Below are 20,462 nucleotides of genomic sequence, written 5' to 3' on the forward strand. Positions count from 1 at the left end.
ACACAGTTTATAGACGTTATGGGGCACACCATCTCAAGCATTAAATAGAAAGGGAAAGGCATCAGTGCCATTCTCATCCATCCCTCTCCAATAAAAGCAAGTAAGACAATTGTTTGGTACTTACTGTACTTAATTACAGTCAGCACTGGATAGATTACAGTTTAGAAAACTCTAACTACAGTTGGCGAATATCTAATTATGCTGAAGGAAGACACAGCCTGGGCTCCTTTGAAATCATCTGACAAACAGCAAACTTTGGTGCTGCTTGTGAATGAAGCATTTACTCAGCAAGTTATAGCAGCACCAGTCCAACAGAAGACTGCAAGCTGGATTCAGTCTGACATTATTTCCTAGAGATGGGCAATAGTTACTTGGGTAACATGTGTTGCCTGAGCTGTCAGAGCTTCTGCAGTGCACAGACGTGCTGATCTGCCACTTTTCTGCAGGGCCAGAGCCAGAGGTACAGCTGGCACTCAATGGAAGTTACTGAGTCAGCATGACCCACAACATGGTTCCAAACCTGAATTCCAACCATTGCAACCAGGGATCTCAGACATGCTGTAGGTACGGGGAGACTGTGAGTCCCAGAGATCTTCAATGAATAGTATTAAAGTAATCCTTTTGATCACCCTTAATCACAGAGTTCCTTCTTGTAGTTCTGTATTATTAAAAGCTTCTGTTAATGGGAGGCATTCTTATCACTAAGGCGTATCACACAGAAAGAATAAGATTGCTCTAAAAGTGACAATGAAAATTAAACTTAAGTAGTGCATAGCCAGGAACTTTGGGAATAACAAGTATGGAAAGCAAGAAATTTGAACACACTGCTCATGCACTGAGGAAATAAGCAACTCTTTCAGCTTAACAGCATCAGTACAACTGTACTAGCACCAGTCACAGTGCTTGCACATACGAGATCTATGTATTTTAAAGTAAGTTACCCAAAAACTAATCAAAGCAGGTCACTCCACCTGCCTGAAATGAGCCCTGAGCGCTGCCTGGATCTCTGCTGGGCTCACACTTAAAATCCTTGATGCACCAGAAGCAAAATGTCACTGACATTACCCACCACTACCTACCAGCCTGAGTGTGTTTTCAGAAAACAAACAAGGTTTCCCAAGAACAGTGATGGATCTCTGCTCAAAGTTCTCCTCCTGGGGAAGGGTGGGCAGGAGCATCGGTAGAGGCTGGATGCCTCCAAACGCAGCAGCAGAACAAAACCCACCAGTCCTATGGGCTACTGATTTTTTAGCTGTGGTGGAAAAAAGAGACTGTGGTCTACAGAGAATAGTTTGGCACTTAGCCCAGCTTTTTCTGTGGCAGCTGCAATCTTATGTAAATTCTGCTGGAGCGTCACATTTCAGGAACTTCCCCCCTTATTCCCCCCCCCATTCACCCACCCTCATACTCACCAAACCCACAGCTGGGGGTGGGGAGCAGCCCAATACCCTAAAGCATGGGGACAAAAGGGTGCAGGGCTTTCCTGACATGACTTCTGTTGTGCAAACAATCATTGCATGACAGGGGAAGGTGTAACCTGAAGTCCGAAATATATTACAGAGTGCTTTCGATGAGTACAGCACTTGAAAGCTTCAGTTTGGCCCTGTTCACATGCAGCTCTCCAAATGCTATCTGGTCTTTCATTCTGTCCCTGGTGCTGGAAGCTGCTTTACATGAAGCTCATCTTTTGTGTGATCAATCTAAGACAAGAACTGATGTCCCACATCCTGCAGAGAACACTCTTGAGCTACTCCAAAGAAAATGAACCAAAGTATTTACTCAGTTTCGTTACCTTTTTGCCCGGAGTTTTTCACTTAGTGGCTGTGATCTCATCAGCACCCTTCCCTGCCTAACCAAAGGCAAGATACAGAAGGACAGAGTGCTGCACTCAGCAGTTTAACAAAGAAATAAGATGAAGCAGAAAGGCATGTCCCAGCCTGCACACCCTATTTTAGAGTTGCAGCAGACTGTAGCTATGTTACTATCGCTTCTTACCCTCCTATTATCTAAAACTTCAGCAATGCAACTCTGCAGTGCCTCTCTATGCCTTCACATCAGCGAACCATCTAAAACCATCTCATCTAAAACCAACAGAAGCTAAGTTTGTATTTATCTGTAAATATGGAATGGAAAAACAGACACACTGCCATTTATTCCTGCTTTTTTTTCCCCCTTCTTTTCCTCTTTAGAAGGCTGTTAAGCTTTGTTACCTTCACATTTCTGGAAGACAAACCAAACAAACTCACCCACCACTCATCGTAATGAATGGAGAGGAACCATCTGTTGGCACAGCTGAAGATGCTGCCTGAGTTTTAGGAGCCCTTTCAGCACTAAGCTTGAGATCCCATCCAGAGATGGGAGTGCAAAGCACCCTCCTTTTTCCTTCCAAGAGAAGGATTTCTACTACTTCTCTTTGTGCCTTGGCAGCTAACTGAGCACATTACATGCGCTGAATTCCCACTCAATTCCTCCTTCCAAAGCACGGACAGTTCAGTCTCACAGCTACAAAGACTGTCACAGCTTGCTCCGAGTGGGTCACAGAATTGCTTCTCCTCACCTCCTCTCTACAGAAAGGAAAGATTAAGGGATCAATTTCATTTGCCAAAGCGTAATTTCCAGCGCTACAACTTGTTTTATTTCATCACGGTGTGAAAAAAAAAGATCCCTCTGGTGTAATATTCAAAACACGCGGTGGTTTTAAAGCCCGTTTACCATTTGTTTCTAGAAAAACACATTTTATCTCATGCTGGAAATCAGCAGGATGCTGTAAACCATCACTTCAACCATAAGGGAATGGAGTTCAACAACTTCTACAACACATCAGCACGGTGATGGTTCAGCAGAGCATCTGAACTGCAGGATTGTTAGTTAGTGTGGGACCTGAAACTGTTATAAACAAGGAGAATTTGGATTGCAGAGATGGACTGGATCTGCCCTATGCTCTACATTATTGACCAGACAAGGAGCATCCCATAAACAAACCACTCACCTGTTTTGAAGGACAGTGCTCATTCTTCTCATCTGTCATCTTCCCACTCTTTGGTGGCCTTCGTGGTTGCTTGATGCTGGTTTTTATTGCAGGCCGGCACACATAATTCTCAAGGTTCTTAGGAGGCTTTTTCGTTCTCTTTGCTTGGAGACCAATCTTCAATTTCAAGTTGCCCTCTGAAAAGTTTGTTTCTTTCACTGAAAACTGTTGCTGTGCATCAACCAGAGCCTCCTTCTTCCCATTCTCCACACCGTTCCCCTCCCGATTCTTCTCACCCTCTTCCTCTTCCTTGGTGCAGCTTTCCAGCTCTACGTCTCCCTTTCCCACCAACGTGCCAATGTTTACCAGAGAGGGGCTTTTCCCAGAAAACCCTTCAGAATCAGAGCCCAAGCCTAACATAGCAGTATTCCGAGGGTCCATCACAGGCGGAGTCCAAGCCTTCGGGTAACTGTAGGGAAGATTTACGGCGATATGTTCCACAGAAGATCAGTTCTATTACTGGCAGCCGGCATCTTTTACTCTGCAAAAGGAAAAGGAAAATAGAGGTAAACTCCAGTTTGAGAGTAGAAGTGAATTGAGCAGTAAAAAAACAATGCTATGTCAGGAAGCTTTGAGATAAGCTGCAATGCCTGCTTGGAGCTGAGGACTGTACAGTGACTGGGAACAAGGGAGAACGTGGAAAATAAATAAGCACCTTCATTTGAACCTCCAGGAATGTGGGAACAGAGAAGTCCACACTTCTGTCCATCACTGGGACACTGATGTGTGTATATTTAACCTACCCACCATGGGATAGCAAAGGGAACCACCATTTAATCCACCATGGGATAGCAAAGGGAACCACCATTTAATCCACCATGGGATAGCAAAGGGAACCACCATTTAATCCACCATGGGATAGCAAAGGGAACCACCATTTAATCCACCATGGGATAGCAAAGGGAACCACCATTTAATCCACCATGGGATAGCAAAGGGAACTTTCTCATCTCAGCTTCCCCAAGAAGTAAAGCAGAAGATGATGGGAACAAACTAATACAAGGGCTGCACCTCCAGCTATTCTCTCTCAATAACATCCCCAAACAATCAGCAACGCTGTTATTGCTCAGGAGGCTGCAGGGAAGTAGGTGAAACCTCCAGCTTGCAACCAGATTAAAATCATTCTGTGAACCCATGGGGTGACACAGGGGACTCAAAGTAAATCAGTGCAAGTTAGAGGCCATTGGGCAACCTCGTGCCAATGGAAGAGGGATCCACAAGCTGACACACCAAGGAAAACTGGCCAGCACTTCATTAACCAGAACTCACGGATTAGCTGAGAATTAATTGCTTTCTAGAAGTGGTTCCTACAGGTTGTGATGCAATTTAAGCCCCAAATCTTTATCCATACAAATGTTTCCTTCTCCATTCAGGTAACAGCAGCCCAGAGCAGCCACAACCCTTCAGTCCCATTCCTACAAACACAATTAATGAATGAGCTTCAAATCTGAAACCGAGTTGAATCGAAGCAGCAGCGCCAGCACTGCTGCACCTGGCTGCACGTTCCCTTTGCACAGATGAGGAATGACACCCACACAGCAGCTTCAGGACCAATGTGAACCTTCAGAACCTGAGGTCCATCTCAATCCACCTTAAGGGGACCCAGCACCATCCCAGAGACCACGTCCCCAAATCGATGGCTCTCATCAACACGTAGCCAGGTCATTTCATTTAGCCATTAATTCCACTCTGCACAGACAACAAAAAATGCTAATCCCGGACCTAATCATCATTTTGCCTTGATCACTGTAATCTTCTTCTCTCTGACTCTCCAATTATCCCACTCTAATTCATACAGAATGTGTCTGCCAATTTGATCGTTTTCATAACCATGGACTGATTGCATCTCATCCCTTTCAATCCCAATAATGGGCTTTTTTTCTTCCCCATCCCACCAAGTTCAGGCTTCCCCATCTCAGCACTTTGAACTGCTCCTATACCTCAATACCTTCTGTTTCACCAGTGTATGGTCCTTTTTTTGGCCTTTTTTCAGCTTTTTTCCTATGTTATGCCATTTTCTGTGGCCCCTTCGCTCTCCAGACGCTCCCTACAACATCCTTCATGGTTCCTCTAGCAATTCAATGCCTTATATCTTCTCATGGATGTAACATAATGGAGCAGCTGGATGGCAAAGCCGCAACCCAGAGGCAGCTGGAGCAGCTTCCAATGAATCTACCCCAAAAACACCCCAAGATTTGGTGCTTTTAGGACAAAAGATGATCCCATATACCTGAAGGATGCCTTCCCTTCCCACGTGTGTCCCATTAGCACACAGACACTCGTCAGCTCAGCTCAGAGGACTATGGACTCACAGAGCATCACTCTAAGATCCCCACTATGAATGAGCTTCACTGCACCCACCTGCAGCGCCCAGTCAGACCAATGGGACCTTAAAGCAATGGATCTCAACTGCTCATACCCACAGTTCAGCATCTTCCAGACCTGTCATAGGATCTTCAGTTCACATAGATTCTGCTACATCAGTAACTCTCCAGCATCAAATACAGATCACCATCCTCACCACCTCCCCATAGGGAAATGCATTGAACTTTCAGCCACTTACCCCATAGATCCTATAGATCTCAGCCCCCCTCCTCACCAAACAGAAGCACTTTCACACCTCTTCAGACAGGTGCTGCCTGGGACTAAAGGCTGAGCGGGATGATGGTCGTCCTATTGATTCTCAATGCTGTGCTGGCTGCATCCAACTCAGCACAGACAGTCAACAGCCCATACAACACCACCAACCTCCTTAAAAGCAGCTGCTATGTAAGCACATGGGCTACGTCCACCTTTCCCCTATGACACTGCATTGCAGTTTCAATCCATAAAGCTGCCTCCAAGCATTTAAACCCCTCCTGTCACCCTCACGGATGCCTTGAAACTCTTTTCCTTTAGTCAATTACGACTTCATTTCTGTTTGCTGTTCATTATTGCTATGACACCGTGAGCTTTTCGGATGCCTGTTGACTGCCTGTAGTAACCAAACGGAACCGGAGGCCAAAAACTTGGATGATTTTGGTTTGTAAACCACGATCCACAAGATCCTCCCCACCCCCTCCAGCATCTCAGAGCTCACGGCAGCCAGCAAAGCTTTCGTTTTCGAGTAAAAATGCTCCTTCAGAACTCAAGTAAGCAAACAGACGATGATTTTAGAGCCCATCTCCACCCATATGTTCAACCAGCTGCTGGAACTTCCCCATTCACACCAGGCAGCAGCATTGGGGACGACCCCTGGATCCTCACAGATGACCACGTACAACACAGCTCCCCTTTACATCATTTCCCAATGCAGGTGCACTCAGAAGAGCAACCAAATGCATAGAGATACTTCATATGTATTTAAGTGTGTGGCCGTGAAGTCAAAGCAGACACATCCCTGCACTCCCAGCTCCCCACATCTCCCCATGCCATAAGGAACCTACTGCTGTGCTTCTTGTTCAGCTCCTGACAGCTCCCAAGGCAGGGAATACACGCCCTGAGGCCATCGGATGGAAACCCACATTCCAGGCTCTTTTTACTTCTCTACGGAGTAATTAATGGGGTGAAGGAACCACAAACCGAGGGCGAGAAACAGAAGTTACTGAGGCTGGAGATTCACATTATCATGGAGGGGTCAGAAGGGGAAATGAACTCATCCAACCCCCGGGCAAAGCGGGATCCCTACAGGAGAGGCACAAGTTACATGGTACAAAGTAAAAGACAGCACCACGTTTTGGCTTCTGAGCTAAGAAACAGGTAAAGCTGAGACCCACGAGGCTCAACATTCACATCCAAGCTCATAAACGGGCCCGAAAATGGAAGGGCATGAAATGGAAGGGCATTTTACACAGTATGATTTGTGGGGGGGGATGGCAAACAACCATAGAGACCCACGAGGGGCTGAACCAACCCAAAAACACCCCAACGTGGAACAAAACACCCCCCACGTGAAACCAGCCCCATCTTCCACCCAGACCCCCACCCTAAGCAAAGGAAACTCGGACCCCCCCCAAAGCAAAGGAAACTCGGACCCCCCACTCCCAAAGCAAAGGAAACTCGGACCCCCACCGAAGCAAAGGAAACTCGGACCCCCCTCAAAGGAAACTCGGCCCCCCCCCCTCCTAAACTCACCGGGGAACTTCCCGGTCCCCCCGGTGGAGCTGAACGCCGTTGGTTCCCTCGGGGCCTCCGCTCCGTATCGCTATGAACGCGGCTGTCAGCGCCCCGTGCATCGGGCGTTGCGGGGCCTCGGTGCAGGCCTCACCGCTGTCAGCGGGGGCAGCTCGCGTCCCGCCGCCCTCCTCTCGCTGTCAACGAACCTCCGCCCCTCCCGGCTGTCACGGAGCCCCCGCCCCGCCCGCACCCGGCCCCGCTCCGCCGACCGGAGGGCTCCTCAACCCGGATCCCCCTCCCTTCTCCCCCGCTAGGCCGCACCGAGCCGCCCTCGAGCGTTCAACGGGAGCCGAAGGCGGCGGGACGCGATGCGATGCGCTGCGCTGCGGGGCGGAGCGGGGCGGCCCTCCCGGCGGCTCCCGGCCCCGCTCCCCTCCCCCCGGGCTCCGGGCCTTGAGGCGGTCCCCAGTCCCCGCCCGCCGCCCTCTCCCTCTCGCTCTCCCTCCCTCCCTCTCGCTTCTCACCGTGTCAGCGACAGCACGGCCGGGACCGAGGCCGGGCTCCTCTTTGCCGCATCCTCCCGGCCGCCCGCGACGACGGGGCCAGGGCGGGACCGGGACCGAGCGGCCGCCGCTTCGGCCCTGCTCCGAGCGAGGCGGCGAAACCAAAATGGCGGCGGCTCCTGCTCCACCGCGAGCGAGCGCCCGGAGCCACGCCCACCCCGCAACAAGCCACGCCCCCTCCGTAGGCCACGCCCCCCTCATGCGTGGCCACGCCCCATCTTGGCAGCCTGAGGGGGGGGGGGGACAACGCGAGAGGAGGCCGTAGCGCTCGGCTTGGGTCGAACCGCGTTCGCGCTGAGCTTTTTGTCCCTTGCCGGCAGCCGTAGCGCGGCGCTCGGCGCGCTCCTGTCACGGCGGCGCGGCGGTGAGTGCCGGGCTGAGGGGAGCGGGACGGGGCCTGTAGGCCGCAAAGCGGGCCGTGTAGGCCTCAAACCGGGGCCTACAGGCCGCAAACCGCCTCCGAGGCGCCGCCCGGCCCTGAGGGGGCTCCGTGCCCGCGGTCGGGATGTTGGGAGGGTGGGGTTTGGGCTGAAGGGGCGGCGGGGTGCGGGTGAGGCCTAACTGCGGCCTGGCCGCCTCCTGAAGGGCCCTTTGAAATGGACCGGGATGGGCTGTGAGGTGTCAGAGCCCTGTGGGCCCTGAGGGTGAAATTCACTCCTTTCCATTGCACTAAATGGAGCCCACCCGTATCAGCTCTATTTCTGCTTTATGTGGTGTCAGGCTGGATTTAAACCCTATGGGGAGAAGGGATTTCAGCCCTGGGGTAAAATAGATCGAAACCAATGGAAATAATTGACCCCCCCCCTCCTGTCCCTGCAGGTAAAATGCTGAGGAGTGTGAAGGGATTCATCTGCCGCCCTCTGAAGGTAAGTGGTGGGACAACATGGGGCTGCTGCCCCTATTACAGCTGTTCTATGAGCCTGAATGAGGGGCTGCCTCCCCTATTACATCTGTCCTATGAGCCACAATGAGGGGCTGCTTTCCCTATTACAGCTGTCCTATGAGTCAGAATAAGGGGCTGATTTCCCTGTTACATCTGTCCTATGAGCCTGAATGAGGTGCTGCCTCCCCTATTACAGCTGCCCTATGAGTCAGAATGAGGGGCTGCTTCCCCTATTACAGCTGTCCTATAAGCCAGAATAAGGGGCTGCCTCCCCTATTACACCTGTCCTATGAGCCCGAATGAGGGGCTGCTTCCCCAATTCCAGCTGTCCTATGAGCCTGAATGAGGGGCTGCTTCCCCTATTACAGCTGTCCTATAAGCCAGAATAAGGTGCTGCCTCCCCTATTACAGCTGTCCTATGAGCCTGAATGAGGGGCTGCTTTCCCTATTACAGGTGTCCTATGAGCCTGAATGAGGTGCTGCTGCCCCTATTACAGCTGTTCTATGAGCCACAATGAGGTGCTGCTTTCCCTATTACATCTGTCCTATGAACCACAATGAGGGGCTGCTGCCCCTATTACAGCTGTCCTATAAGCCAGAATAAGGTGCTGCTTCCACTATTACATCTGTCCTATGAGCCACAATGAGGTGCTGCCTCCTCTGTTACAGCTGTCCTATGAGCCAGAATAAGGTGCTGCTTCCCCTGTTACATCTGTCCTATGAGCCTCAATGATCGTTTATAACCATAACAAGTGCAGTTCTTCCCATCTGGTGTGAGAATGCGGCGTCTCCTGTATGGGAAGTGAGACAGCTCATTTGTGTTCTTCCCTCTATGTTTCCCTTCCCTACTTGGTATAAATGGGAGGCAGCAAATCTGTGCCTGGGTAAGAGGGCTTGAATGGGACGACTGTTGAAAGCCCAAAGCTGGGCATCCCATAATGCACAGAATCAAGAATTCACCATATTCAATACCAGTGCTTCTTTAGAAGGTGGAGAATCTGTTTGTTCTGTACTGCTTTAAAAGGTAAAAGGAAAAAGCAAAGCCTATGCTGCAGGTGGAAGGTGAGCTTCAGGTGGGTGCATTATATTGGCTCAGCAATACAGCAGCACTCTGCTATCAGCAAAGCTTCTTTACATTATATACAGTGTAATGAATCCATATGGCAGCAAAACGACTTCCTAGTGGTAAAGAACTGCAGCTGTTCGGTTTGCTGCTGCCTTTTAAATGCTTTCTCATTAGCACTTAGTGATTAGGAACCTGTCTAAGAGGAAGATCATCACTTCTTGTTTCCAGAGGGCAGGTTCTGGTATCACAGTGTTGCTCATGGCAGCCTGCATCATTTCAGGAGGACCCAGCTACGTAGCATCATGTAGGAACAGCTCCACCTTACGGCACATGACTTTATGATTAATCTCCCTGCACCACGTGATGCTTTGCTGCCATTTCAGGGATCCGAGTTAAACTACAGCCCTTCCACAGATGGAAACTCGCTGTCAAATCCTCTCTGTCTTGCTTGGATCGGCTGCGTTAGGAGATGACAGAGGGATGGGAGAGCTTCAGGTGCACGTTAGGATCCTGCAGAGCTGTGCAATGAGTCCCAGAGGAGTAGGATTGTGTTCTATGCAAAGCCAAGGGGAGCTCCATCCACAGAGCTTAACAGCTGCTGGCTTTTATAGCACGGGGAGTCCGACTTCTGCTGCTCTGAGATTGTCCCTTGTACAAAAGTGATTTCATTAAGCATTATTCAAGGAAATTCTTGAGCTGCACCTAAAGGAAACCACAGGCAGAGCCTGAAGTTCACCCTTGGTTAGTTTTCAGCCCTGTGGCTCTTCAGACACCCCTAGAGCAGTAACAGAGTGAGCAGAGCTCACACAATGTGCTTTGCTGGAGGTTTGAGGGGGTGAGAGCGTGGGATGCTCAAAGACAAGGAGAAGGGCTGTTGTTCTGGGCTGGGAGTGATGTGTTTTGGTGAACAGGTGGTAATGGTTGCACGCTGTGCTCACCTATTAAATGAGCATCTTCAGGCTGTGCATTAAGTCACCTCCAGGGGTTAAGTATAGCCCAAATGAGCCATCCTAATTGATCCTTTGTACTTCAGGAGGAAAAGAACCCCCAAGGAAGAGGAGAAGGTGGTGTTAAAAAGGTGTTGAAGTGCTGATGGAAGACCCCATCCTGTGGTTAATGCGGGTTATGGGATAAAACCTGACCCAGCGCTTCCTTCTGAGCCCTTGTGGTGCTCAATTGAGCCCCGGAGGAGGATGGGGATGACAGCAGAATTGCATCATGCAGTGTGGAATGGAAACAGCTGTTCCTGTCTCTGACCTTCAGTTTATGACCGCCCTCATCCAGACAGACCAGCAAAACACTCACTCTGTTTATAGCCACAGCCTGCAACTGTTTCAGTCCATAACATGGAGGGTGGCTTTCAGTTTTGCTTGCTTTGGTCACAGCCTCTGGCGTATACAAATGTTTTATTCATTGACAAATGCATCTCATTTCACTCATATTTTCTTCCACCATCACATAATGAAGCGCTTGTCCTTCTGCTCCTTGCTTTCTCACTGCGTTGGCCGGGCTTCATGGGCGTGCTTTAGCACTTTGCCTATGGAGAGAAGAACTAATCAGCTTAGCAGCCTTGTTTCAGTTTCTCAGTATTGTAATGAAAGAGCCTGTATGCAGGGACACAGCCAGCAGAAACCAGCGTGGGGAGTGTAATTAGAGCTATCAAATAGCGGGCAGCTCTGCACTAATCTCTCAGTGATTGAGGTGGTTATGGATTATGAGCTTGGATTATCATCAGCGTGGGCAGAAATGTTATGGGAACTGCCCTGTAATAAGGTCTGGTACAGGTATGTATCCAAGAGGATAACTCGGTTAGGGACCAGCTTGGCTCTATGGGTGAGTGAAGTGGATGGAAACGGTTTAGAATCAAGCATGGAAAAGTGCAGTGTGGTTTTTCATCTTGAGTTTCCATTCTAATGGCAGATCCCAGGTCTAATGGCAGGGACTTCAGCTCTGTGCTGGTGTCTGATCCTACTTGTCTCTCCTCAGTTGGACCATGGATACGCTCTCCACACGGCAGCCAAGGATTGCTTCAGTTCAGTTCTCAGCCAGGACATCCAGACCCCAGCAGAAAAACCAAGAGCCATTTTCTACACCAACGAGAGCGACCCGGTGAGTCACTGCTGTGGCTGCTGCCAATGAGAGGTGCCCACATTCCAACAGTGTGTGTGTGTGTGGAGCCAGAAATGCTTCCTGGGATGGAGCTGTTTTAGGCCACAGAAAGGAAAGCGGTGATTCCCCAACCCAGAGGAAAACGGGCTGTGATCAGTATAAAACCAGACCTGAGTTTAAAACCAGACAGGGCTGATCTGCTGCCTCAAAGCTCCTGGGAACAAATATTGATTCCTTCTCCATAGCTGCGCAGATGAAATAGACTAATATATTGTACGGGCTCAGATGTGGCTTAGCTTGTCATCAGACACCATTAATTTCAACTCCAGGGTTATTCTTCCCTGACTAACCTCCCCAAATTGGCTGTGATGGGGGGGGTAAAACAGCACACCCCAGATAACCTCAGTGCAGCGTGGCTCTCCAGCAGCACAATTCCAACCTGCTACTCTTCGTCTCGAGCACAAAACGAAGTGGGATAAATGAATGGAATAAGCCTTTGAGATGCTTTTCTGCTGCTTCTGTAATTGGAGTCTTTCAGTGCTGATTCCTTGGGGGTCTCTATGGAAACAGCAGCATGCAGATGATCTCGCTCACGTGGTCCCAGGCGTCTCTATAGATCTCACAGAAGGGTCCAGATGGCACGAATTGTCTCTGCTGTCCTGTGCCTACAATCCACGTTGCTGGGCAACTGGCTTTGGCATTCTGACTTTCACGTGCCTGATGTTGGGTGACGACCAGCATCTCTTCATTCCTCCGATCAGTTCCTCGATGTGCAGCTCTGCAGACTGCGTGGGGAGCGGAGCGGCGCTGCTGGATCAGCAAACCTCATCGTTTCCAACTGGGCTCCTACGTGTGTGCAGTAAAAACCCCATTAAAAATGGATTAAGAAAGCCAGAGTAAAGCTAAATTTTTAATAAGGCTTTGCTTTTATACAGCTTTCTGTTAGCAGAACTCAAGAGTGACTCAACACGGTGATGAAGGTAGGGAGCACTTTGCAGGTGTGGCAGCTGAGAGTGGAGGAATTTGCCTGAGGTTGTGCAGGAGATGAGTGACAAAACTGGGAGTAAAACTGATGTCTGGAGCAGTGCTATGCAGCAAACACAGCTGCTGGTAGCCTGTGTCAAACCATTCCTTATTCACAGATAGGTAACAGGGAAATCATCCACCCGTGGGCTTGAAGGAAGTACATTTGAGTCTAGCAGACAGCACTGAGGGCAATCAGGTGCTATTAAGGTGTAGCAGTGATCAATGAAGGATTAGATGCTTCCATCAAGCATAGGGTGCAGTGCCTATGAAACACAGCAGCTTGTGCACGAGCTCAGGTGGCCTGGAGATTTCCTATGGCAGCAATAGCACAATGCCTGCCTGACTTTACTGCGCTGGTTCTTCTGACTGTCAGTAAACAGGTGCTTGTTTTGACTGCAGAACAGAGTCAGACTTCAGAGTGTTACCCTTTACTCTTTGCTTCCCCAGGCCAAGCACAGCGAGCAGCACGAAGGCCGCTATTACAGCGTTCCTCTGGAGGAGCTGAAGGCTGTTCTTCCACATGGGCTGCCCTATCGCTTCCAGCAGCAGGTACTTCTGCATTAAGGCACGTTTTCCTTTAGAGATGCTTATACCGAGCAGCAGCAAAGATATAACGATGGACTGAGGGTGCCATCCAGGAAAGGCCTTGGTGTCAATCAGAGACGGGCTCACATTAGAAGAGCTGTGATGTGCTGACTTGTGGCTCCTCATTCTTGTCCTATTCTCAGATTAAGACCTTCAAGGAAGCCTGTGTCATGGTGCGAAAACCTGCTCTGGAACTTTTCACATACCTGAAAAACACCAACTTTGCCCACCCCGTCGTCAGATACGTGATTTGTATCTTTTATCACTCAACTTGGTGGTGGAACACCAGTTAAATGCAAGCAGGTGAATGCAAGCACGTCAGGGCAGTGTTTTGCTGTATGCTGAGCATTGTGGTTTGTCCTTCAGGAGCTGCCCCATCTGTTGTTATTAAATCCACCCTGACAGGTTCCTAAAGCTGACAGCCCTCACTGTAAACCATGTTGGGTTTAGTTCTACCAAGGATTATATTGACACAACAGAGGGAATGGGAATCACAGCTCTGAAGTACTGAGGTGGTGGTGGTGGGGGATGCAAGGAGGAGGAATTCACTGCCTTCCTTTGCTGCTGGATGGATGGAGCACCATCCTTGCTTTTCCCACCTTCGTGCTTCCTTTATTATTGCCAAGTGATTAAGAGCTGCATGATGCCACAAAGCATTTTGTTGGAGACTTTCCTTGACAGGCAGCGTTGGAGATGGTGAAAGAGGAACTGGGAAAACCATGACGCTGTGCCACGTGGTTCACTTCTGCTCACGGCAGGGCTGGCTGGTGCTGCACATCCCGGATGGTAAGGCCGTGTCAGGTACACACACCTGGCACTGACAGGGAAGATTCTGCCTCAAGACAGAGCTGTAGGACACTGAAAATGATGGCTCTGCATCACCTTTATCCTCACAGGAGAGCTTACTGTGGCAGGCTCCTCTCATAAATGCAGCAGGAGGAGGAGAAGTGATGCACCCACATTGTATATTTTGGCTAAAAACAACTGCTTTCCTTTGCTCGCAGCTCATCTTTGGGTGAAGAACTGCAAGGAGCTCATGCAGTCCTCTTATAACAAGGAGAGGCTCGATCAACCTCTGCAGGCGTCCTTCTGGCTCCGGAACTTCAGAACCACAAATGAGCGCTTCCTAAAGGAGGTTTGTAGGGGCTGCCAGGTTCTGGGTCACCTCTCTGGAACCACTCTGGGCTGCCTTTGTAATTACTGCATTGATTTAATTGCCATTGTCCTCTTATACAGATAAAAACACAACAAAAATATGTGTGGGGCAAACGAGACAGCACAGAGCAGGGCAGGCCGCTGGGAGAGGTGGTGGAGCAGGTAAGGAGCTGCCTCGCTTTGTCTCAGCTTCTATATCATAGTTGCTTTTGTAGGTGCTTCAGAAGGCTGTTAAACCTTCCCAACCCCTTTGGAAGGGCAGACAGTGCCCCAGCAATATGCATGAAGAAGGATTTGTTCCTTTTCCTCCTCTAAGGGCTTAACTCGAGTGAAGAACGCCAGCGATGTGGTTGGGGTGGTGCTGAAAGAGATCAAGCAGCAGAGCAGCCTGGGTTCATTTCGAGTCCTGGTGGCAGTGGATGGAGTCAATGCACTCTGGGGAAGGACGACGTTAAAGAAAGAAGACAAAAGCCCTGTAAGAAGAGAGTGTGAGTGTGTGTGTGTGTGTGTGCTGTGGGGGGGGACTCATTGTTTTAAGTGAGAAATAACCCTGCTGTGAAGTCATACATAAACTCATGTTTGGCTCTACCAGCTCGGAGGGATGTGCAAAATACAGCCTGGGCTTCAGGCAGTTTAACTGAAGGAAGTTGTCTCAGTAAGGAAAAGATTGAGATACAGCGTGATGGCAGGGAGGGTTTGGGGGCTTCTCTGTGACGTTACTGGGGCTGAATAGGGTTAAGAGCAAAGAAGAAACGCACCTGAATGATGCACAGAAATGATGATTCCAAAGTGATTTAAAGTTGGGGGTAATGAATGGATTCCTCAGGTAGAAACCACTGACATAAAGCAGTCGTACCATCTCCTCTTACCAGGTTTCTCCAGAGGAGCTGACGTTGGTTCACAACCTGAGGAAGATGATGATGAATAACTGGGTGAGTTCTGGTCCTTCAGCTCTCAATTAAAGCTCCTGCTGAGGTGTGAAGCTGTTCCTTCAGTGAAGGAGAGCACGGTGAACTGCTCGGGGTCAGCGTCTGGCTGATGTATGGCAGCAGATGTCCATGTAGGAATGTAACAGCAGCTCACATACACAGCGATGCCTTCCTTGCATAGTTTATAACTCACTTCTTTAGATCACAGCATTTACCAACTGCTAACGATGCTGCAGTTTATGATTCGATTGAATGAAGGAGAACTTTGTGCTGTAGGGGATCAATTCCATATAGTTACCATGGATCCACAAGGCAGCGTTTTGAAACTGAAGCACCTCTGAGCTGCTGCCTGGAAGTCAGGCTCATTTCACTCAGCCCCTCTGTTTCAGAGCAATGGTGCCGTTGTGACAACACTCAGCCAGACCGGTTCCCTCTTCAAGCCCAGCTCTGCCCATCTGCCCCATGAACTGCTGGGAAAGGTGAGCAATTACAGCTTCTCCTTGATGCTGTGAGCAGTTACAGCCTCTCCTTGATGCTGTGAGCAGTTCCAGCCTCTCCTCGATGCTGTGAGCAGTTACAGCCTCTCCTTGTTGCTGTGAGCCATGGCCTCTCCTTGATGCTGGACTTGGTTTGGAGCTGCGCTCAGCCCTAAGGCTGCAGTCTCTACTCTCCTCTTCTTTGTTGCTCCATCTCACTTCGTTCCCTTTGGACTTGCAGGAGGGTTTCGATGCTCTGGATCCCTTTGTCCCCATCCTCGTTCCCAATTACACAGAGCTCGAGTTTGAGAGCTGTTACCGTTACTACCTGCACTGCCGATGGCTGCAGCACGAGAAGGGTGAGTCCCTGCCGGGCTGTGGGCTGCAATCCTTGTTCTCCTGCTCCTTCTCAACCCTTCTCTGCTCCTTCTCAACCCGTTCTTCTCTTTCAGCCCGCACAGAGGACGGCAAAGAGGAGCTGCGCTTCCTGAGCGGCAGCAACCCATGGCAGCTGGAGCGGCTGGCGGCGCCGCTGTAGGGAATAAAAGCTCCTTTTATTATAAAATCATATTATTATAAAAGCTCCTGGCAATAACACACGTGTGTCATTGGGGGGGGCGGGGTCTCGGGGAGGGGGTGGAGCCCCATAGAGGGGGGGGAAAAAGGGTCTGGGGAGGGGTGAGCCCATAGAGGAGGGCAAGGGTCTGTCGGAGGAGTGGGGTTGAGCCCATAGAGGGGGGGAAGGGTCACTCGGGGGAGGGGTGGAGCACCATAGGGGGGAAGGGTCTGGGGAGGGGGTGGAGCCCCATAGAGGGAGGGAAGGGTCTCGGAGAGGGGGTGGAGCCCCATAGGGGGGGGGAAGGGTCTCGGGGAGGGGGTGGGGCCCTATAGAGGGGGGAAGGGTCTCGGGGAGGGGGTGGAGCCCCATAGAGGGAGGGAAGGGTCTGGGGAGGGGGTGGAGCCCCATAGAGGGGGGGAAGGGTCTCGGGGAGGGGAGGGGCGATTCCGTCACGCGTGTTCCGGTCACGCCGCCAATGAGCGGAACGCGGAGCGATGGCGGGGGAGGCGGTGACGCTGCAGCTCGGGCACTACGCGGGTTGTGTGGGCGCCCACTGGTGGGGGCTGCAGGTCGGGCCCAGCGGATGGGGCTGGGGGGGGGTCGGGGGAGCTCCGCTCTTATCTCTTATCTCTCACCCCCCCCTTACCCCATAGCGCTGCCCCCCGCCGGACACCGAGCTGAACCATGCGGTGCTGCTGCGCTCCGGGCGGTCGGGCTGCACGCCGCGTCTCATCGCGTTGGAGCTCAAAGGTACCGGGGGGGACGGCGGACCCCCCCCACCCAGTGACTCCCCCCCCCCCCCCCACCCGGTGACCGCCGTGTCTCGCTGCAGGCGGTGTGGGCTCAGTGCGGAGCGGCGGGGCCGGCCCGGAGCCGCTGTCGGCCTGGTGAGTGTCGGAGTTGGGGGGCTGTACGGGGGGCTGCACTGTCAGCTGCCGCCGCTGCTCGTTGTTTGCAGGCGGGGGGATGTGGACAATTACACGGAACCGGTAACGGGAACAGCGCGGCAGGAGGTGAGAGAATGGAGGGCGGAGGGAGCGTCCATCCATCCTCATCCATCCATAACAGCCCCTGCTGGGCTCTTTCTTTAGGGAGATGCTCCAGGTGATACAGGCAGCAGCTCCGGCGCTTCTGTTCAAGGTGTGTGTGCCTCTATTTCATGCTTTGCACCGTCTCTGTGGCTTCAATTCACCTGCTGAAGATGGAACTCTGTGCCCTTCTTCCATCTCCTCGCATGGAGGAGGGAGAGAAGAAGCTCTTCTTTCTCTTCCACTCTCAGTATCCCCTTGAATGGATGAGTCCTTCTTGGTGATTCCTTCTCTCTCCAGCCCCAGGCAGCAGCACTTGGCTCTGGTCTGATTATCTCAGTGTTCAGCTGCACCCCAGGAGCGTTTATATCCTCCAGCAATACAACCACGATGGGTACGTGGATCTGGTACAGCCAGATCCATCATCCAGAGCAGGATCTTCACTTTGCCTTCATATGAATATACAAAAAGGAGCAGAATAAGAGCTCATCCTGCTTTTATTTTTGTGTATATAGGGATGCTGGTCGTCTAGAAGCCTTTGGGCAAGGAGAAAAGCTCCTGCAAGATGCTGCCTGCGTGGAGGAGGTGGAAGATCGCCTGCATTTCTATGCTGAGGAGTGCGATTACCTGCAGGTGTGACAGCACAGTCCAGCCTCCCTGCTTCATTTTCCTTTGCTTTAACATTTAGCAGCAGCTCACAGCCCAGCCCTCGCTTTGCACAGGGATTTCAGGTGCTCTGTGACCTCCACGATGGATTCTCTGGAGTTGGTGCCAAAGTGACGGAGCTGCTGCACGATGAGTATTCAAGAAAAGGAATCCTGACCTGGGGCTTGACTCCGGTCACTCATAATAAAGGAGTAAGTAAAAGGGGGAAAAAACCCACAAAAAACAGGTGTGAAATTGAATTACATTCTTTCTTTGTATCCTTTCTCCCCCCAGGATCCTCAGAAGAACTTCTACAGGGTGCTGAACACGGCCCTCGGCATCGTGCACCTCTCTGCTCACAGCTCCCTGTTCTGTCCCCTGTCACTCAGCAGCAGTTTAGGAATCAAACCTCAACCTCCCATTGCGTTCCCCTACATAAACTACGACGTACGTCCCGTGCTACATCTCACCTAAGAGCAGCAGAAATAGCATTAACGTTATATAACGTTATAAGCATGTTTCAGGGATGTATTTGACAGGGGTTTGCTCAGCTTTTCCCCCTTGTTAGCAGAGCCTGATCTGCTGACTTATCGCTCCTGTATTTTCTATCCAAGTTCATTGATTTTTATACACGTTACTTAAGGAACAGAAGAACTGACCTCATTCTTTAACTCTTCCATTTACCCTTTCTGCAGGCATCTCTCAACTACCACAGCAGTGCAGTTCTGGCAGCAGCACTCGATACCCTCACGGTTCCATATCGCCTCTGTTCCTCTCGAGGCTCCATGATGCACCTTGCTGAGATGCTCAATTTCTCTGGGAGAAAAGTAAGGGCTGTGAACACAGCAACCTCAGCCTCCTTCATCTCTACAGGACCTACAGATGGGGAACGTGATGCAGAGCCTTGAGTTATCACCTTAAGTTTTTCCTTTCCACTTTCCTTTCCACTCAGGTTGTGGCTGCGTGGGCTGCAGTTCCCTTCCCCGCTGTGCGTGGCCACTCGCTCCCAGATGTTTTATGTGCACACCAACAAGACGTGCCCTGGAAGCTTCTGTCCTCGTGTAGGGAGCAAAAGGTCAGCCGCTGTTTTGCTCAGTCTGTTGTGCTAAGAGGAGTTTGCAAAGAAAGCCCCGCCAGGTAATGACTATTTGAACTACGCCTTCCAACAGCAGTATGGCGCTTCTGTCAGAGATAATCTCTTAGAGTTATCAGGAGATTCAGTTGGATTTAGGGCCCAGTGATCCCATTTGCTATCAGCTGCATAGCAGAGCAGTTAAACAGCAGCTGAATCACCAATATCTTCATTTAAGTCCTTCTGAAAACCATGAATTTGTTCCCATTCAGCTGCCCAGGACAGCAGCCACCTTCTCCACTCCATGCCTGTGAGACAGCTGAGCAGGTGCTGCAGTGTTATTTACACACTGTGTTTCCTGGGGCGTTCAGGTTGGTAAGAGGTTCCTTAGGGAACACTACATGGGAATGGAACACACTACATGGGGATGGAACACACTACATGGGGATGGAACACACTACATGGGGATGGAACACACTACATGGGGATGGAACACACTTACATGGGGATGGAACACACTACATGGGGATGGAACACACTACATGGGGATGGAACACAGAGTTTGGGGTAATTCCATTCAACTTCTTCCTCCTGGCAGTGCATCCCATGTTCTTAAGGAGCCCTGTGTTACTCTACCTCCATATCCCTGCTTTTTTTCTCCTCTTCTGAGCAAACAAGGCTTCCTCCCAGATGATCTTTCCAATTACTCTACAGCAGGTAACGTGGAAAGGTCTAACAAAGGTAAAGGATCCCTGAACTTGTAGGGCAAAGAATGAACAGCGAGCTCTGAGTGCCAGTCAAACACTCGCTGAATCTGCTCGCACTGTGGAGCAGAACTGATAAACCCAAAGTTTGGATTACTGTGTTTAAACATAGATGTTTTCTCTCCTGTTTTCCAGCTGTTGAAAGCATCCCTGTGCTGACATCGCTGCAGTCCTCGCCAGCTCTGCGCACGCTCCTGAGTGATCTCTGCAAGGACCTACAAAAGTTGGGCACCCGGCGCTGTGCCAGCTTCTTTGCTGCAGGAGTTGAAGAGGATGATTTCCACGAGGCCTTCCAGGAGCTGAAAACTCTGTCACAGTGCTACCAAATGGGTTTTGAATCTGGTGACTCTGAGGATGAAAGCGACTCGGACTGATGGAGTTTTATTATAGGGGGGGGTTCTTAAAGAGTGCTTTCAAAATAAAGGGAACAGCTCTGAAAATGGCCCAACTGCGACTTCCTTTTTATTTTAGACTATTAA

At 50.6% G+C, this 20,462-nt stretch overlaps 3 protein-coding genes and 1 long non-coding RNA gene across 11 annotated transcripts in view; 2 read left to right on the top strand and 2 right to left on the bottom strand.

The window, feature by feature from the left end:
- ASH1L (ASH1 like histone lysine methyltransferase) overlaps nucleotides 1-7,837 on the bottom strand; it is a 38,543-nt gene extending 30,706 nt beyond the window's left edge. For 3 of the 5 annotated variants that reach the window (XM_015884572.2, XM_015884574.2, XM_015884570.2), the window contains exons 1-2: nucleotides 7,648-7,837; nucleotides 2,990-3,509 (exon numbers count right to left, since the gene is read on the bottom strand). In XM_015884572.2, coding sequence (XP_015740058.1) covers nucleotides 2,990-3,409 — 420 coding nt within the window. In that variant the 5' untranslated portion in view covers nucleotides 3,410-3,509; nucleotides 7,648-7,837. Of the gene's footprint in view, nucleotides 1-2,989; nucleotides 3,510-7,141; nucleotides 7,256-7,647 lie in introns of those variants that run through there. The other 2 variants (XM_015884576.2, XM_015884571.2) reach the window with 2 other exon arrangements.
- Nucleotides 7,838-7,930: 93 nt separating this feature from the next.
- On the top strand, nucleotides 7,931-16,500 carry DAP3 (death associated protein 3). 3 transcript variants are annotated; one of them, XM_015884578.2, is made up of 13 exons: nucleotides 7,931-8,050; nucleotides 8,506-8,552; nucleotides 11,622-11,744; nucleotides 13,218-13,319; nucleotides 13,499-13,607; nucleotides 14,049-14,141; nucleotides 14,360-14,490; nucleotides 14,592-14,672; nucleotides 14,827-14,985; nucleotides 15,383-15,442; nucleotides 15,829-15,918; nucleotides 16,157-16,274; nucleotides 16,368-16,500. In XM_015884578.2, the coding sequence occupies exons 2-13, from the start codon at nucleotides 8,511-8,513 to the stop codon at nucleotides 16,451-16,453; spliced, it is 1,194 nt and encodes a 397-aa protein (XP_015740064.1). In that variant the 5' UTR covers nucleotides 7,931-8,050; nucleotides 8,506-8,510; the 3' UTR covers nucleotides 16,454-16,500. The 3 variants fall into 3 exon arrangements, with proteins under 3 accessions (XP_015740064.1, XP_032305118.1, XP_015740063.1); XM_032449227.1 differs by lacking the exon at nucleotides 7,931-8,050 and adding an exon at nucleotides 8,218-8,236; XM_015884577.2 differs by lacking the exon at nucleotides 7,931-8,050 and having other exon boundaries at nucleotides 8,249-8,552.
- LOC116654415 lies at nucleotides 9,548-13,218 on the bottom strand. Its single transcript, XR_004309646.1, has 2 exons — nucleotides 12,339-13,218; nucleotides 9,548-11,172 (listed from the first exon to the last, which is right to left on the bottom strand). It is a non-coding gene; the product is annotated as an uncharacterized LOC116654415 (long non-coding RNA).
- A 408-nt stretch (nucleotides 16,501-16,908) lies between the features above and the next one.
- MSTO1 (misato mitochondrial distribution and morphology regulator 1) lies at nucleotides 16,909-20,426 on the top strand. 2 transcript variants are annotated; one of them, XM_015884580.2, is made up of 14 exons: nucleotides 16,909-17,043; nucleotides 17,128-17,224; nucleotides 17,307-17,361; nucleotides 17,433-17,487; nucleotides 17,566-17,614; nucleotides 17,803-17,896; nucleotides 18,018-18,135; nucleotides 18,225-18,359; nucleotides 18,442-18,594; nucleotides 18,843-18,974; nucleotides 19,100-19,284; nucleotides 19,492-19,590; nucleotides 19,818-19,960; nucleotides 20,119-20,426. In XM_015884580.2, exons 1-14 carry the CDS (start codon nucleotides 16,969-16,971, stop codon nucleotides 20,355-20,357), a joined length of 1,629 nt encoding a protein of 542 aa, XP_015740066.1. In that variant the 5' UTR covers nucleotides 16,909-16,968; the 3' UTR covers nucleotides 20,358-20,426. The 2 variants fall into 2 exon arrangements, with proteins under 2 accessions (XP_015740066.1, XP_015740067.1); XM_015884581.2 differs by having other exon boundaries at nucleotides 19,818-19,936.
- The last annotated feature ends 36 nt before the right edge of the window (nucleotides 20,427-20,462 follow it).

Source organism: Coturnix japonica, chromosome 25 (assembly GCF_001577835.2).
Source record: "Coturnix japonica isolate 7356 chromosome 25, Coturnix japonica 2.1, whole genome shotgun sequence".
Classification (NCBI taxonomy): Eukaryota; Metazoa; Chordata; class Aves; order Galliformes; family Phasianidae; genus Coturnix; species Coturnix japonica.

Excerpts from the sequence above, each read along its gene's own strand:
- MSTO1 (XM_015884580.2), top strand. The coding sequence starts at position 16,969 with ATGGCGGGGGAGGCGGTGACGCTGCAGCTCGGGCACTACGCGGGTTGT. Across the intron at positions 17,225-17,306 it reads CATCGCGTTGGAGCTCAAAG|GCGGTGTGGGCTCAGTGCGG; the intron begins GTACCGGGGGGG and ends GTCTCGCTGCAG. Across the intron at positions 17,362-17,432 it reads CCGGAGCCGCTGTCGGCCTG|GCGGGGGGATGTGGACAATT; the intron begins GTGAGTGTCGGA and ends CGTTGTTTGCAG.
- DAP3 (XM_015884577.2), top strand. The coding sequence starts at position 8,469 with ATGGAAATAATTGACCCCCCCCCTCCTGTCCCTGCAGGTAAAATGCTG. Across the intron at positions 13,608-14,048 it reads CGTCGTCAGATACGTGATTT|ATGGTGAAAGAGGAACTGGG; the intron begins GTATCTTTTATC and ends GCAGCGTTGGAG. Across the intron at positions 14,142-14,359 it reads GGTGCTGCACATCCCGGATG|CTCATCTTTGGGTGAAGAAC; the intron begins GTAAGGCCGTGT and ends CTTTGCTCGCAG.